The sequence below is a fragment of the Pomacea canaliculata genome, linkage group LG10 (assembly GCF_003073045.1).
Source record: "Pomacea canaliculata isolate SZHN2017 linkage group LG10, ASM307304v1, whole genome shotgun sequence".
NCBI classification, from domain to species: domain Eukaryota; kingdom Metazoa; phylum Mollusca; class Gastropoda; order Architaenioglossa; family Ampullariidae; genus Pomacea; species Pomacea canaliculata.
In genome coordinates, this window is record NC_037599.1 from 9,587,071 (window position 1) to 9,604,944 (window position 17,874).

Below are 17,874 nucleotides of genomic sequence, written 5' to 3' on the forward strand. Positions count from 1 at the left end.
AATTTTTGCAGCTTAAAATGCCATTTTGCATGTTGTGAATGTGATAGCACTGATACAAAAGCTGAATATCTAGGGTTAATTTCTCTACGTAGAAGCCCCTTTTCACCACTAAGAAGCTAACATACTCTTTACAATTCATAAACTGTTCTGCAGTTCTCTCTCACATCCGTTTCAACTTTGTCATCAATAACATCTTAGATTAGTGTGATGTCTCCTGAAAAGGGCAGAGCTCTGTTGTATTTTTGTTTTATCTGATGTCTTCTTTGTGTTGGACTTGTGATAATTTTTGATGGGCCTGCCATTGTGTGCTTGGAATGTGCTGCCTCTTCCGTGTTGGTGGCTTCGGTTCTTCTTTTGATGTGCAGACTTCACAAATGATGCAGTTGTGTGGGTTTCATTTCATCTTGACCTTCTGTTGATCAGTAAACTTTTGGGTGTGCTCGACTTATTCATCATTCCAGTGAAACTTGTGCCATCTGTTGCATTTTAGTGTATTACGGCTGGTATGGTATTTTGATATTTGGACTGTGGATTGTTGCTCATGCTGTATGTGGACCCAAAAGGTATTAAGTCAAAATGAGATTTTTCTTTTTTCATATTCAGATATTCATATTTTACTACTACTTAATAAAAAAATAGCTGAGAATTGACATAACTCACACACATGCGTTTCAACAGCTTTTACTGTTTTTAATATTGATAACTATACATGAGACCAGCTGAATTGTCCTAAGCTTCATCAGCTAGAAAGGCTTAACAATCTTTATCTCCATGCCAATATGTTTCCTCTATTTGCACATTCCACTGTTATTAAACAGTATCTATATCCCATGTTCATTTGGTATACTAAATACCGACCACACATCAGCAATCCCATTTCCCCCTAGTTGTTAAACGTAGATTCCCCCAAACATGCACATGAACTCTTTTTTTGCACACATGCACTCAACCTACACACACTCACACATATAATACATGCACACGCGCACGCACACACCATCTCTATCTTGTTGGCATACATCAAGATGCTGCTTTTCGTGAACTGAAGACTTTGACACCATTTTGAACTGATGCCCTAGCATACTTTGTGAGAAGTGCTCCAACATCCAGCTTGTCTGTAGTCAAATCACTGCATCACACAAATGTATCATAGTACATGAATTCAGAATCTAATAGCACTGCTTTGAAGAATATGGTCTGACAAATAAGGGCTAAAATCATTTTTTTTAGATATATGAATGACAGGTTTTTGTATTTCTATTGGAAAAAAATTTAAAGGTGAAAGAAAAAATTAACACCAACAATAAATATTCGCAATGAAGTGATATAAAATATTTTGCAAAGAAAAATATTTTGCTGCAATTTTGATGTAGAAAAAATAATACTTGAAATAAATTATGACTAAAACTTGCATGGGCATAGAATATCTATATACCTCACATATGGTGAAATTTCTTGCAGTGTCCATTTCTTCTTGGTATCAAATAGATAATCAAACCTACACAAATACAAAAATTGTTTTACATGCAAAACATTTTACACAGCATATTGAATGCTTGATCTTAAATTAGTTTTCCTTTCTTTTGTATCAGTCTCAGTCCAGAGTTTCTGTAACAGAAACTTTCAAATCAAATGGGGCATCCTGGTGGTGGAAATATATATATTTACACGCACATGCACATACCATCCATTTTAAGGTCACCAAACAAAGCAGGAATTTACTGTAGAGAAGCTCAGCATCACCTTTTAACATGGAAAGAGTCATAAAATTAATAATGCTTTGTTCCTCCTTGTCAGCTTTACTGCCCACCTCTATTATAAGAGTAAGATCAAATCTCGTAGGCCAAGGGGAAACAATTGGATGGAAGCCACAAGGATTTCAGTCAGTTTATTAGAACTGACTTGCTTTTTTTACCCAATGGTATTGTTGATGTAAAAGTTGTTTTTTGTTTTTCCAGCATCCTGGAAAATGACAAAGCTCTGTAGTGTCTGGGCCCAACAGACCTTATAGCTAAACTTTAAGAGCAATTAAAAAAAGCACGAAAAAAGGGGTTTGGGTTTAGGGGAGATTGGCATTTTACACTGAGCCAGCAACTAAGCGCACAAAAAATTTTTACCTTTCAGAGACTTCCTCTGGTAAATCTTCTACTGAGAAAAAGGAAATGGTTTCTGGCTTTGATTCACGATCAATCAAAGCCACACCCTGTGCAAAAGAGATTAGAAATTCACTTTATTTTTATTCATATTACTATCATTCATACACTAATAATCATTAATTTTGTTCAGTGTCCATTGAAAATTGAATACTCAAGCATTATTTTTTGTTCTTGATCTAGTTTTCTACTAAAACTTTTAAAAAGAATAAAGCCATAGTATAATAAATTAGTCTCTGGAAGCCAACCTCAACTTGAGACAAGTTTATCTTCATTCCAAGTGGCACACTCTGCTCCCACACCTGAAGAAACTCTTGCAAATTAAACTGAAACCAGAAATAATATAAAATAATATTTCAACTCTAAAATGTATCTAAAAAAGTCAAAAACAGTACTATATTTCATTAAAGTAGTTAAGAATTTTCAACTCTGGATATCTTATTATGCATTATTACATCATTACTAAATGAAAAACCAATAAGGCCCTTTGTAGATCTTGTAACACATTATTGAACTACACTTCTATATGTAAAAATTAATTGTTTTTTTATGTTCCCTATTCATCATTTTGATTAAGACATGCTTTTATCTTTTGATCCAACAGAGGGTATATATGACAGAACTGCAGATTAAGGTGAACTGGATTTTTTTTGCCCCCCCCCCCCCCACCCAGAAAGAAATAATAATAGAAATAATTCATATAAATATTTAAACATTTATTTTTTATTAGTTCTTGATGAAATGTAGGTTTTTACTGTTTCCCAATCAAGTTGTATTAAAACAAAAAACATGAAAGTGACTAGATCTCTAAAGTTTATTACACCAGTAACCAAAAAATGTGCATATTAAGAAAAGATCTGAACTTGACATAGTTACTTACTAGAATGATGACAAGCATTTTACCACTACACTACAAGGCAGGGAAGACAATAATGTGTGTGAAAGCATCTTGATCATATACGAAATTTCAACGAAAAAAAAATTCATATGCCACAAAATAAGTTCTTCCTCTCTTGTTGAGATATTGATCACTGGAACTTGTCAGCTTACCAACTGCTTGTTACAAGCAATTTCTGAATGTACATATAATTAAAGCACATATAAATACATACCTTTCCTGCATTCCTCAAGCAAACTTCTGCATAGAACTGACACACCTTGTCTTCATTTATCCTGTAAATTTCTAACAAAAAGGAAATATAGAAATGTTGGTAATTTTAACAATATATATTTAACCATTGTCAAATGTAAGTTGCTTAAATATGAATAACAGAACAGTTTACAGTCTGAAATCTGTTGATGAGGACAAGCAATCAACTGCATTTTATATTTTAAAAAAAGCAATGACAATAAATGTAGCTTGAAATGATTTTCATGCTTACCAGACTCATTATTTTCCTGTAGAACTGCATAGCAGCTGACAACATGCTGAATTACCTCCCTGCAAGTTTACCAAGTAAATCTATGTAAAGTTGCCTCTTTATGATTATGATGTAACATCTGAAAAGCCAATAAACTAAAAATATAAAGGACACAATATTAATAATTAAACAGCTCATAATATAATGATGGAGGTTGGGGGAAACCTACCTGGGAAAAAGTTCTTGTAGAACCTCTATACATTCTGCTAGAGGAATGCCAGTGTTTATCCAGTCCCCTTCTTCTGAAAGCTGGATAACATGACTCAGTACAGTAGATAGATGGTCGAAATCTAGCACCCTCCAAAAACCTGATCAATAAAATATTCAATGGCATTCATGTCAACGAAATTTTATAATTTATAACACAGTTCAATTCTTCTATAGTAATCTACTAAAACCAAAGATGCTGATTAAAACTTTCTATTTGCATAGTTTAGGTTGTTAATTATACATGTGAAATCATGGAATTGCATATATGTGAGCATCGCTTTCTTGTTTACAGATTACCATATGTGTGCAATTTTGCACGCACACATGCCTGAGCACACACACACTCTCTTTCTCACCTTTACACGACTCTTTTCAATATGTAAACAATGGGTTCAGGCACCTTTGAATTCAAAGGCTCTCAATTTTTTCAGGCCGTCTGTTATGTCTTGTTCACTAGCCTGCACTCTGTTGAGGAAGTCGTCCATGGTGTACTGTGTCATATATATATATATCACTTTCAGACACAATACATTCACCTTTTCCAATCAACTGAAATCTTTGAATAAATGTGCAAAGATGGATTTTTTAAATATGATATTTACACAAAAAAATATTTAAACAGCGCATGATTATATAATCCTAACAGACTTTTTGTGAACTTAAAGAATGAAAATATAATGAAACAATACTAGGAAAAAACCTTTTTGCCTTGATGCTGAGGATCCTCTTCACACTCCTGACCACTATACTGGTTTTCATCCAGCAAATGTTTCAGCTTTTGAAGACGAGGCTTGATGATTCTCAGCTCAAAGTATTTATGAAGCACAGCGGAAACCTGCAATGATTTCACATTGTTTTTTTCTATAGTACTTTAAAATAAATGAGCCCCCTACATTAATTATTCATTGACGAAAGAAGTAAAAACCAAATCCTGTATCTGAAAAGCAGACACCGCACTGACCAAAAGGTTCTGGTAGTAACTTTACTTTCTTTTGAAAAGGTGCCAAAAGCTAAAAGACCTTGCTTACCACTACCCAAGGACATTCTTGTAGCTGCAGCATCCATACAACCAATTACCCCCCTTCCACCCCAATATCCCTCCAACAAGTATAGGACAAGTAGAAGTCAACCAGTGCACATGAAACTAAGGAAAAATAAGAACTTTAAATTGTTTTTTATTGTCTCGAAAACAAATCTGACATGTTTCATTTTGTCACTTCTTCAGCTTTAGATTATTATGTAAACTGCTTGCCTGAAGGTGATGAATCTCCTGGGGGCCTTCATCAGGAAGGTCTGGGCCATAGCTAAGATTTTCAAGCAGCAACATCGAATTGGACAACTCTGCTTCCTTTAAGTCAAAAGTCTTATTCTTTGTGCACAGCACTGCCGTGTCATCCTTGTCTCCACGCAGGACTACCCTGCCAACAGTTTTAGGACTTCAGATGTGGCATATTTTATGCAAACAATACTACATTCTCAATTTACAAAGAATAATACCTGCCATTTCTAGAAACTGATAAAGCATTTTAAATCGGTGCCACAAATGAACTGCCTTTAATGAACTGGAGTGATATGGATATCTTATTTTTATGTATATATATTTTTGCATCCATTAAAATTAAACTAGGCAAGTAAGGGTGGAATTACAATTGTTTAAAAAAATCGAGCCGAAAAATACATTTGTCTAATTGTCTAATCTTGAGTAGGCCAAATTAAAAATTGCTTTGTAGTCGCTCTTAAAGCTGCAATAACTGAAACTGATACCTTTCTCCTGCTTCCAGTGCACAAAGGACATCCGTGTCCAGCTCCAAGAGCTTGACAGCGTCATTTTCTAAACTTTTGGAGAAGAAAATTGTCTGAATGTGTGGATGAAGCTCAGCAGCGTCAAGTTTGGCGTACGTCAACACTGTATTGACATCATCTAAAGACCTAGCAAATACAGAGAATCAACAAACATTAATTTTTCAAATAATATGAATCGTTTGGTATGAAATGTTAAGAGACAATACAATATTTATTTTACAAAATACCTCTTCACAGTGTCGTCTACACTACAGGCTGATTCCTCTGCCATTGCAGCTTCCCGCCTTCGAGTCAAAGTTTTCCTTCCGGTTCATTTACGCCAGTCATACATTTCACTTTTTGTCGGCCTTAATATCAGCACAAATGATCACATCCATTTCTCTCTTTTCAATATTTTAAGCTATAAACTCCGTTCTTAATTGCTAACATATACCGGTTTATTTAGAGTACTTTGCTAGCATTAAAACACGACAGTACGATTTACGATGTTGACCAAAACGTGAAAAAAAAGCAGACGATCAGTTGTCCTAGGGTTATTAAACGAAACATACAAAAACACGATCACGAATGCATACAGAAAACAACCGACTATTAAATGTGCTTTATTCGATCAAAAATTTCCAACAGTTCCTTATTTTACAACTATTGATCTGTTTTGTTGTAAAGCTCGGTGTTTAGAGGAAAACTTCATTTGTATTTCACCTTCTATATTTATTTTCGTATTCGACAACGGCAGCTTCATGAAAAATGTTGTAGGATATACAAACTTGATCTAAATGGATTATTTATATGCTATGTACCAAATAAGCACTATACTTAGTTGTAATTAGATCAACATTGGGAATTTCCATAAATGAGGTCAAAGGTAAAAGGTCCCAGTCGGCGGTGGGCGTGCTGTGTGTTTTCACAATACAGCCTGCAATGTGACTGGATGTGTACTTCTGGTACGGAGCAAGACTTACTCCAACTATACAGTCATGCTAAAGAAAGAGATGCCGAAGCCACAGTCCTCTCTCGGATTCACTGTCTACGTAATTGGCGAGCAAATAAGGTAAGATCCAATTTCTAGATATCAGTATGTATACGAAATTTAAAACTCTCATCCACTTTGTCCACTGCCTATACACGCGTGCTCGCTTATACGCGTAGAAATTAAATGCCGGCGATTACGACAGGCGCCGTCTGAGCAAAATGAGTACAAACATTAAAAACATATAGGAAGAGATGATGAGGTATTAAATGTCCATTTAATTGCTTGTTTTCTTTATTAAAACATTTAGGGTTAGATACCCGTAAAACTTTGGGCCATGCTATCAAAATGTATACTAAATCTTTATGACTGTACATATTGTCTAAGTAAAGCTTTTGTAAATTTTTGTACAAGACTAAATACAAGGGTTTTACCAGTTTAATCTAGCTACACTCATCCTGTTACCCTCCATAAGCTTTGCAATATCTGTATAAGGCTAAATACAATACATATTGCGCTTTGCATTCGCGCAGGTTTTTTTTTTTTTTCGGTCTCTGTATCTTAAAGAGAGATGATTGATTCATTACTCAGCTGTCAGTCAGTTGTCTAGTTATTTTTAACGGCTGATAATGATTTTATTATTTTCCGCCGTTCTTATCATTGGTGATATGGCTTATACTGAAATACTAAATCTGTATTCTCAATTTGTAATGGCATATGTCTCTTTTATAATTAACGCTGCGTGATTATTTTAAAAAAAATAATTAGCATTCCCCCATATTGCTCAATCTTTCATTTAAAAACTTTTTGTCTTCTAAGTTTAACTGGGCAGGCATATTAATTAATTTCAAAATTATCTCAACATTCAGAATATTAATAGTAATGAAAGCGATAAAAAGCGAGTATTGATTATAGGAGTATATATTTCTTCACAGCTAACTTTATCAACTGTTACACGACTGGTCTGAAAAGTGTACTTAAAGACAGTGAAAAAAATGTCTGGACATTTTTATGGCGTGCGAACAGAAACAGTTTCATTTGGGATATGCCTTTGCACCGTCTGAACAAGGACTCGTGGTGGGTCTGGGAGCAGAGTGTGTAAATCGTCTTACAAGTAGCACTTGTGTGCACATGAGAGCACCTCGCTTTGATACTCCTGTCCACTTTACACGTACACTTTTGTCCCTCCCTCCCCTAACCCTTCCTCCATCTTTCTCCCATCTATCCTCTGTATGTATGTGTCGCTTTTTGTCTCACTTCGTCTGGTGAATCCATCTCCGGGCGCGTATAGTGTGTTATCAAGCCCATGATGTAAGACACATTATTCGGCCAAACACGCCCTCTGACACACCCCACCCCACCAACTTAAGTCCTCGCCTCCACCCCACCCCTCACACGCCCATCCACCAAACATGCTGCAAAAGTTCCCAGCCTAACACGTGAGAGTCTCAAAAGTGAAACACTGTTTTATATATATAAATATAGAGTGGTCCATTAAAGTAGCCTGCCTCTCAAACACTCTCGGACGACGAAGCATGTGTGTGTATGATGAACCAGCCTGGTTTAAGACCAGAACAAAATAGTCGGTAACACATGTTAATTATAGGTGGGTATAAGTGGTCACTAAGGGTAAACATATCTATCCACTTTTACGACTGACAGTCCGCGATGATATATATATATCGTCGACTGTGACCCAGAGAAGAGAGAGGTTATGTATATGGTTTAGGGGTATAGCATGATGCGCAGTATTTACTTAGTAAAATATCGCGATAGCGTACGGGTAGGGTAGTACTGTCTCTGGGGCCACGTGTTTAGACAGGTATAATAGTTTAGAATAGATTTGCCTTTCATCGTTCTCCAGCAGAATACAAATGTTCAACAGCCGTAGGCAGCAGGTCTGAAGGAGGGAGGCCCGTTCTTTTAGAACCCCGGTTTTAAACTTTACCAGACGAGTATCACGTATTTTTAAAATTCGAATTGATCGAGTACCGCCTCCCACCCCTACACTCTATATATACATACTGTTGTACTAGTTTAAGACTTAGTTTTAGGTTTGCTGGTATTTAGTATACGATTTAGTACTTAGTTGTTAATATTATAATCTCCATATATTTGTGAAAACAATTTAAATGCTCAAAAATACGATGTCTCACTGATACCACACAGCCGCTTATAGTCTTGGTTCTGTTTGTTTACTTCAAGTAAGGGCAAGTAGCTCTCGCTCATATCAAACCTTACGGACCTCATACTGATAAACCTAACGCGACCTGTCTCCGTGTCTGACAAACTTTTATAACTACAGACTCCACGCACCTACCCGCGGGATAAACGGAAGGCTGTCAAAGGTCGTTACAGTTAAGGCTACAATTAGGGTCTGGTTCCTAAAATTCTTGGCGCCCGCTTAATGGCTTCATATCTCGACGCCAAGACATTCCTGCCTCTGGGCAGAGACGTTATACCATGTACGTTGGGTTGCGTCATATGGCCACGTGCAAGACTCCACCCGCATCAATGACAGCGAACATACAGCCCCCGTAATATATATATAAACGCATTCCTTAATTTTGGCGCATGGTGCTCGTACCACTCATCATACTTTTGCGTACTAGTACTGGTACATGTACCACAGTTTGAAAATCGGGGTTTTAGAATGTAGATCACTACCTGCTGTTGTTTATTTTGGAAGGGAAAGTGCTTCCACCTCGTGGGGATCTCACACTGTGGGGAATGCGGGAAATCACCGCTTTTTCCCTCCAAAAACAACAACAACAACAACAACAACTGCTGGCACTTGCGGTCTGGTTTGTGCAAAGAAAGAAAAAATGTACAGTATTGCAAAAGTGAGTTGCTGTTTCTTCCCGGACGTTAAGTGAAGCAGTGAAGTGCGCCGACACGGATCAACTGCATCATCACCACTGTCGTTCCTTTCCGGCAGCAAGCATTGTGAGACAGTGGCTGGTGGATTTCATTAATAATGTTCATTTAAATTCTTTTCGTGACTGTGTTGTTAGTTGTTTCAGCACTCGAGTGGAGGTATAATGACCTGTCCGGGAGAGTGCGGACGTGCGAAATCGGGTGAGAGGGCGTGAAATGGTGAAAGTCGGTTGAATCATGGTGGTTTATGAACACTCCTCTCATTAATCCCGACCGTAGTGTTTAATTCGAAGAAGGTCGTTGGTGGGTGGGTGTTTGTTTGTATACGTATGTATCAGAGGATGCTGTGAGGAGGAACTGTAAATGTACATGCACTTTTAGATGTTGTTTCAATCAGGCAATGACCGGAAAGGATGAATAGTTTCTATTTTAGGCTCTTTTTTCATCTCGACTCTCTCTCTTTCACACACACACACACACAAACAACAACAACAACAACAACAACAACAACAACAACAACAACAACAACAACAACAACGTCATCATCATCGTTACAACAGCCACCACCAAGCTACACCCATGCAATCATACAACACAGAGAAACAAGATTCACTAGTCTGTACCGGACCACATCATCGCCACCTTTGCACCGGACGCCAAAGGAAGTCTCTTCACAATTTATCGAAATCCTGTTTGCAAAGATAATGAATCCGTCGTGGTGTAATGGCATTACCTGGACGGCGAAAGATAACCTACTCGTCCTATGATAAGGTGTAAAGGTAATTTTATCAGCTACTGAAATTTTCTCTTTGTATAGAGAGATGGGTGTAGCTTTGAAGCACCTGCCGTTTGTATGTTTTATTGATTTCTGCCACACCTGTACACTAGTCTAAATTATTCTTTTTCCTTAATGACACGGGCTTTCAAAGAAGTCGATTTTTCTTCACGGCTCATGCTCACGGTTCACCCACTGGTAGAGGTGATGGTGTTGTAGAAATATGAAAAGATCTAGCTAGTGATTATGAATACAGCCAGCGACAGGTGTTATAAACAAGTATCCAAGTGTCAGCTGCAAATATCAATCTTCATACAGTTTGTACATGACCGCACCTAAGCTGTAAGTTATATTCTGGAAATATTGGCATTCCTAAAATACTGATTCATTGATTCGCCCTTGCTTTATGAAATCTCGCAAACCACCATGAGATAACTTAATTTTTTTATCTGGAAGTAGGTGCTCATATTTAATTAATCTGTAGAAAAATTTTGAATTTCTATTAAATTATATTATTTGCAAGATAAGAAACTTAGTCTTATTGGAAACTTTGTCACGTACAATAAAACCTGCCTGTGTCTGTCTTCTCGGAGAGTGTGTATTTGTGTTTTTGTCCAGATGCCAGATGCACAAGCTAAATATGATAAAAGACAGACGATACCACTTGAGGAAATATAAACAATGCTTCATTGCCAAAGACGTCATAGACTGGGCACACAGGAGCCACCACGCGCAAACGAGGGAGGAAGCCGTTGCAGCCATGTTGTGTCTGCAGCAACACGGAATGATACACCACGGTAACCACCACAGCATCCTTTTACACCAGTCAATGAATTATTACATACGATGGATGCAGACTGTTTTAATTTTAACGTTAGAGGTATACGGCGGGTGATGCCTTGGGTTTATGATGGCAGTCTACAGCTAAACAGTGCTTATTCAATACAAGGGATTTGTTAATTATGATTTGTGTGTCTGCATGCGGGAAAAGCTGGATAGGTAGTCCTTCTGTCGCAAAAGTTAGTTCGGGTCCCTTTGACCCTGATGTATTGACATAGGGCAGAGACTTAAAGTCCTCAATTCTCTGTCTTGGGCCTGTTTCTTGGTTGTTCATTCAGCTGGGCGTTTTGAGAGGTTTTTCAATAATTGTCAGTTATATTTGTCCGTGAGATGAGCTCATGTTAGACACGATGGTAACAAGGATAATAAATAGTAAAGTATGTAAACCGCAAATACTTTTGCCAAGAAAGTTTGCAAAAACAATTCATGTTTGTTTAATTGTTTTAAGGTAGCTGCATCGGAAATGACTATTTAAAAAAAAAATTAAATCATGTCATCTAGCTGTTGTTTGGCTGCATTGTTGCAGTGGTCGATGAGCACGACTTTAAAGATCAAAGCCTCTTCTTCCGCTTCACACGCGACGACGGGACTTACGCAGCCAACACTGACGTGGCCATATTCTACCGCGGCCTCGACGTCTACAACAGGTACTGGCTGAGATGCCTCCTGCTAATGAGGGACGGAAAGGGAGGGAAAGTCACCTTCCCTAATGGCAGAAGACAATAATTTGATTTTTCACTGTGTACTCTTTCTATGATCACACCTACCCTCACTCAGCAAAACAAAAGCACAAAAGCAAACTATTATCATTTCCCGAACAATAATCGTTTCTCTTATATCCAGAGAAGCAGATTAAAAACATTAAATTGAAACCTGCATCGAAATACTGATGTTCTTGTGGAAGAGGTTTTTCCAACAATTGCTGACTTATCCACAATTCATCAACAAGTCTGTGTGTTTTGTTTGTGTGTATGTGTGTGTGGGTGGGGTGTTGTCGTGCGTGTTACTCTTTCAGAGCGAAGGAGCGGAAATACAAAGGGACTTCTACCACAAAGGCCACTTGTATGAAGGCGCCTTTTATGGAAATGAGCTGGTGGACTGCATCATGGACGGTGATAATACTGATCGTAAACAAATCGTGAATCAGTGTCGAGAATTGCTAGAGTATGATATTCTCAACCATGGTGAGTCCTCTCAGCTCTCTTTTTCTGTGTGTGCTGGCGTGCCTGCATGTGCGTAATTATGTGTGAGTGAATGGGAAAGAGGGAAAGGTCTGAAAAGCTTATACTAATTTAAATTATTATTTTAATAAAGACCAACTGCGATTTTAGCAATTGTAAGTCATGGCAATGCGAGGGATTTCTTGCATTTATGTATCACATTTCATACAAGTAGATTTGCTAGAGGGTTTCGCCTAACAATAGAAACCTGATAGTAACTGTTTTGCTAGGTGGGAAACACGTGTGTAAATTTTACGTTTCACCATGGGCGTGTATAGGTGGATTGCTGTCTGTCTGCCAAGACCAACGCTTAGCCTCTTGCAAAGTGATCAACTGTTAGTCTCGGCGAGCCGTAACAAAGAATGGGACTAAACCGGAAGCTTTCTTGTCTCGTGCCTCGTTTTAGCAGTTAACTGGGAAAAAAAATCGTCTGCCAGCAGTCCAGGGATATTAGTTCGTGGTTCCACGCATACCGTAACAAAGACATCAATCTCTTAATATCTCAGAAATGTGTTCAAGCTTGCACTCATAAACACCATCACAGGAAAATATTCTGCCAAACACATATTTCTTTGCATGTTTCTATTGAGGTTTTAAGAATTCATGTACATGGCGTTGTACTCGCTATTCTACCCTGATTCAAGATCGAAGCACCCCTGTGACATGATCTCATGAAGTCCTCTCGTCGATTTTAACACTACACTTATCACTCCCCAAACAAAATGGAGACTACACTGATGTAAAGAGACTGCTCTTTGTCGTCTCTGGATGTGCGTAATTGTTGATTATCGTTTTTTTCGTCAGTAACCGACGACTACCACTTCAGTGACGACCGCTTGCTGTATCAGTTCCGGGTGAACTTCGACAGACCGAGCCTGCTCATGGATGTTCTTACGCCGCAGTACGATCAGAAAAAGAAGAAAGTCCAGGGCAACCGGTCCGAGCAACGTACCGAGCAACGTAAGTTGGTCAGATACGCCACGCCTTGTAAAGCCAGTGTCAAAGGTTGAGATTTAAGTCCAGGGTTAAAGGAATTCTCAAGGCGAAATAGAATGTCGCAAAGAGCACGATCCTTTTCAATCTCACATAATTTCAGTTCATATGCAAAAAGCTGAAGGTTGTGGAGGTTGTCTGATCAGTTGCCGCGAAATAATATTGGTCAAAATTGCACATGTCCGTTGCTGCAGAAGAAGATTGTCTCTACAGCTTTATACCTCGACGAAAGTGGGTGAAATCACTGACATCAGACTATAGTTTTATGTATTTGTCTTCAAGCTGGCCACACATTTCGTGCCCTAATGGTAGTCGGCAATTTTTTTCTGATGTTCTTTTTCAGTATCATGTAAATGGTTACAATAATAAAAAATACAAACAAATAAATAAACGGAACTTACTCCTATTGTTATAGGAGTTATTATTATTATTATTATTATTATTATTATTATTATTGTGCTTTTATATTTTTTTCTTTGTAAAGCGCTTTCAAATAGCCTTTGACAGCAGTGAGTAAAGCGCTATATAAATTCAACTTTATTATTATTAATAAAAGACTCGTTTGCGAGATGCTGACGTAAAAAAACAAAACACACACACGACCCAAAGTGACGTAATCAATGACGTACATAAAATAGTCAGAAGATAAAAGTGCGCGTGCTGGAGGTCATGAGATTAATACTGGTGTACTTTGAGTGTTCTTGGTGTGGCAGGCACATTCTTCACCTTTCTCTAGCATTGAGAAAAAAAAAAGGTAGAAAGTTTGGGGCATCTGATCATAGTGTAAATACGGCTTCCATTTCATCGAAAACATGTACCAAAAATGGACTCCACGTTGAAGATTTTATAAATTGTTCTATTTCTTACGAATTAATTGTGAGACTTGCTGTTAGGCTCATGCTGATGCATGTACGGGCAAGTACCTTCCATGCATCAATCTGCGTATTTGTTTGTGTTCTGGCAGCTTTTATACACTGAACCATCTGAAAAGTTTCATTTCCTGTTGACAGAAAACAGCGAGGCTCCCATGTTCACGTCAGCAGGGTCAGAGGGCAGTAGTGTGGACGACGTCAGCTACAACAATGCATATGACAGCGTCAAGCACGATGGCCAGCGGCTTGATGTCACGGTCTCTGATGCCGGCGCTAGGAAAGGTTCGAACCACGGAGTGCCAGGTATCCTAACGGCGTATAGTTCTCTTAAAAATCCGTTTTGTCTTCCATTTCGTTCCAAGCGATAAAAGGGGTAGAGGGAATGGGGTGATTATAACGTGTGCTTTATTTACTTATCTTACGTTGTGTCTCAACATAGTCAAGACAAATGTCTCCGAGATAAGGCAATAAACTATAAAAGGGAGTCTAAAGGTTTTTCTTTACTGGACGAATTTCATGGAACGTTGGACCAAAATTTGACAAAATTGTATGCGAGGGAACCATGAGCTTCTTCTGCGCGCGATGTATTAAATTTTTGTTCACGTGGTTTCGAATTAAAGACCGTGAATTATGTCAGTAACAAAATACGATTGAGCCACCTTCATGACCTTAAATTTTTGTATTGTTAATTTTATTTCAGCGATAAACTACACACGGCGTGGATCTGATGACGCACGGATCCTCATGACAAGGAAAGGTAGTGAGGGTAGGTGTCTTTCTTCAGGATGTACAGAGAAATGAGTCGTTAAGTGATTTCGTTGTTGTGCAATTTCATCTACTGTATATGCAATCCGTCGTTGACCAAAACGTCGTTGTGCAGGGCACGGCTACCTATAGCAGGGATTCACCGAGATAAGCAACACTTGAAACTGTTAAGTTATATATGTAGTACCTTAAAGACCAACCTGAACGGTTTGCTTTTTTTTCATATATCTGTAGATAAAGGAAATATAAAATAATCTGTAAATTTCAGCTTCCAAAACCCATATGTTAATTAATTATCCGCTGCTATTCGCACGTGCAAACAACGAGCGCTGATAACAGTGTACTACGTCACGTTGGTTACACCATTCACATCATTGCCTGCAAGTCAACACCAATCAGAGAGAAAGAATGGGCGACAGTTCAGATTAATCGGACGCTGACAGTCTGCATTTCTCGTGGTTCTGAAAAACTACTTTAGCACGAGAACTGCAGACTTTCAGTGTCCCAATAACCCGAATTGGTGTTGACTGCAGGCAATGTTGTGAATAGTGTACCAACGTGACGTAGTACACAATTATCAGCGCTCGTTGATCGCAGGTGCTAATGGTGGTGGATAATTAATTAACGGATGAGTTTTGGAAGCTGAAATTGACACGTTATGTGTATATCGCCTATATCTACCGACATATATCTGCAAAAAATATAAACCAAAAAATGCAAACCATTCTGGTTGGTCTTAAACGGTAGACCTACGAGGATCTAATTTATAATACTATTTGTGGTTTATTTCAGTCTCTTAGGTTTATTTCAATAATAAAATAATTGCAGAGCTCATCTTCTTCCCCGAACGTTAAGTTGGATCTGCCAGTCAACTCTTCGACTGCTGCTAGATTTATTTGCGGTCTTTTTCTTTCTCTCTTTTGTTGTACCCAGTACCACGTCTGTGTGATAGAAAGTTGTTTATTTTGCTTCGTTCTATATTTTGATATTATTGCTTTTTTTTTACGGCACACAGCAAACACGAAGTATTCCAAAAGTAATGAAAGGCTGTTCTGGCGTACAATGTAATTAAAAACTGCTTTATTCCCACGACTCGCATGAAATTCCTATCTGCTTGATTGTGACATCCACGTTTAAGCTTTAACCGATAAGGTTTTGCTTGCGGGAAATGGGGAAAGCTGCCACGAGTGATCGATCACTGCTGATTATCTGTTTGGTGTTAACATACCAAGAACGGACTGAACAGGCAGGCGTGTTGTGAGCTCATGTCAACACACTCAGGGTTTGTGAGCTCATGTCAACACACGCCGATAGCAGGATGCTGATACTTTTTTCATGTTTTCGAAAAGCCTCCGATAGTGATATAGACAGGAGGACAAACGCTTGATATAGTTCGCTTCAAACTACCTTTCTGCCCTCTCCATTCTAACCCCCACACGGCAGTAGCATGAAGGACCGCAAGCCGTATGGAGGAAAACGTAGGAGGTTATAGGGACTGGATGTACGTGATCTACAGTACAAGAAAGTGTAATGCCGCCAGCCCCAAAATAAAAACTTCGGCTAAAACAACAGTCACTCCAAGATTATACCATGAATAGAAGGTGCGTGTCGATAATAACAACTAAAACCCTGATCAAAACAATCGCTCCTTTGTCCTTTCTGTTTACCGTCTGGTCTCACTCCCTTTTCTTTTCTGTACATGTTGTTCTCCTGTAGTGTCGCCTTTAGCGTAAAGCATAAATTCTTTTTGGCCTCACGTACACTGATCTCCCCCTCCCTCCCCGACCTAACTCTTCGTTTTCTTTCTTGTCCTCAAAAAACAATGAAACGTTTTAAGCTGTCACATCAGTGCTAAACGCTGCAATTCCTGCATTGTTATGTACCCAGCAGTTTATCTGGATGTGATCCCCTTTCGTGAATTTTTATCAGCGTTTCAACATTCCATCCACCCCCTTACACTTGAGCCCTCAGCATATTTTCACGCACAAGAGTGTCTCTACTCACCACCTGCTAAGTGTTATTATCGACTTGTCCTTATGTATCCTTGTACTTTTGTTGTCAGATGCAACAGGACCAGGTTGGGTTCGGCTTCGTGCTGCGGGGCTCGGCGCCATGCTATGTCCACACTATAGACCCCTGGGGACCTGCAGCTGCAGCAGGACTTCAGGTATGGGCTCTTCGCCTCTTACATAAGCATCACCTGTACTTTGAATACTCAGGCCTTTAGTAGCAAGTACCGAGAAGGCAGGGAATTTCACTGCCACCGAATCTATCACTTTCTGTCTGTGTGTGTGTGTGTGTGAAAAGTTAAAGTCTGTGTGTGTGTGTGTTCATTGCTCTCATCCCGGACATGACTTTTTTAATCGCAATGATTAGGGCGACTGACCTGTTTCACGCATGTTCTCAGGCACGTACGTTGAGAGAGAAAGTTTTCTATTTTCAAGGCTGATGGGATAAGCAACTCATATATAAAATAATTCTATGATTATTACTATAACAACTTCTCCGTGAGAAGTACTCTAAACTGCTAGACTACTAGTCGAGCCAATAGAGACAAGAAAGTCCTGCCATGTTTGCCATGTTTCCCATTTTATCTTGTTCGTAGAGTAAAAATATTGATGCTGTAAAGGGGAAACGTGGGGCTCACACAGGTCACCTCTCGTCCCCGGCGACTGAATATCAAGTTATAATGCGCTCTGTATTCCGAGATCAAAGTGCAGTAAGTCAATTGCGGCAACACATTGCAGCACTCTCTACAGATAAGCTGTACATGTACTTGCTTGGTGTCGACAGGTGGGCCAATACGTCTTGACTGTGGGGGACCAGAACGTCATGCACAGGGACCACCGCTACGTGGGCCGCTTGATAACGACGCACACCGGCCAGCTGACCATGGTCGTCATGGCAACACGAAGTCAAGAACGTTGAGGTCTCCATACTGGCCCTGTACTACAGTGTCCGACTGGGACAGTGCC

At 38.9% G+C, this 17,874-nt stretch overlaps 2 protein-coding genes across 3 annotated transcripts; one reads left to right on the forward strand and one right to left on the reverse strand.

Annotated features, from left to right (window-relative positions):
• Positions 1-665: 665 nt before the first annotated feature.
• LOC112574303 (sister chromatid cohesion protein DCC1-like) lies at positions 666-6,147 on the reverse strand. 2 transcript variants are annotated; one of them, XM_025255294.1, is made up of 12 exons: positions 5,815-6,147; positions 5,549-5,713; positions 5,037-5,197; positions 4,485-4,619; positions 4,185-4,275; positions 3,744-3,882; positions 3,536-3,594; positions 3,266-3,336; positions 2,402-2,479; positions 2,118-2,203; positions 1,436-1,498; positions 666-1,129 (listed from the first exon to the last, which is right to left on the reverse strand). In XM_025255294.1, the coding sequence occupies exons 2-12, from the start codon at positions 5,610-5,612 to the stop codon at positions 1,021-1,023; spliced, it is 1,056 nt and encodes a 351-aa protein (XP_025111079.1). In that variant the 5' UTR covers positions 5,613-5,713; positions 5,815-6,147; the 3' UTR covers positions 666-1,020. The 2 variants fall into 2 exon arrangements, with proteins under 2 accessions (XP_025111079.1, XP_025111078.1); XM_025255293.1 differs by having other exon boundaries at positions 5,037-5,202; positions 5,815-6,076.
• Positions 6,148-6,467: 320 nt separating this feature from the next.
• On the forward strand, positions 6,468-17,827 carry LOC112573702 (DEP domain-containing mTOR-interacting protein-like). The gene is made up of 10 exons (XM_025254281.1): positions 6,468-6,638; positions 10,828-11,006; positions 11,576-11,745; positions 12,065-12,233; positions 13,074-13,229; positions 14,273-14,437; positions 14,835-14,900; positions 15,433-15,437; positions 16,962-17,066; positions 17,693-17,827. Exons 1-10 carry the CDS (start codon positions 6,565-6,567, stop codon positions 17,825-17,827), a joined length of 1,224 nt encoding a protein of 407 aa, XP_025110066.1. The 5' UTR covers positions 6,468-6,564.
• Positions 17,828-17,874: the final 47 nt, after the last annotated feature.

What these genes read in the sequence shown, in the direction of transcription:
- LOC112574303 (XM_025255293.1), bottom strand. Translation starts at nt 5,858, where the DNA reads ATGGCAGAGGAATCAGCCTGTAGTGTAGACGACACTGTGAAGAG. An exon ending in GTAGACGACACTGTGAAGAG is followed by an intron (nt 5,714 to 5,814) that starts GTATTTTGTAAA and finishes TGTATTTGCTAG; the next exon opens with GTCTTTAGATGATGTCAATA. An exon ending in CCAGAGGAAGTCTCTGAAAG is followed by an intron (nt 1,499 to 2,117) that starts GTAAAAATTTTT and finishes GTATTTGTGTAG; the next exon opens with GTTTGATTATCTATTTGATA.
- LOC112573702 (XM_025254281.1), top strand. Translation starts at nt 6,565, where the DNA reads ATGCTAAAGAAAGAGATGCCGAAGCCACAGTCCTCTCTCGGATTCACT. An exon ending in ACACGGAATGATACACCACG is followed by an intron (nt 11,007 to 11,575) that starts GTAACCACCACA and finishes GCATTGTTGCAG; the next exon opens with TGGTCGATGAGCACGACTTT. An exon ending in TTCGAACCACGGAGTGCCAG is followed by an intron (nt 14,438 to 14,834) that starts GTATCCTAACGG and finishes ATTTTATTTCAG; the next exon opens with CGATAAACTACACACGGCGT.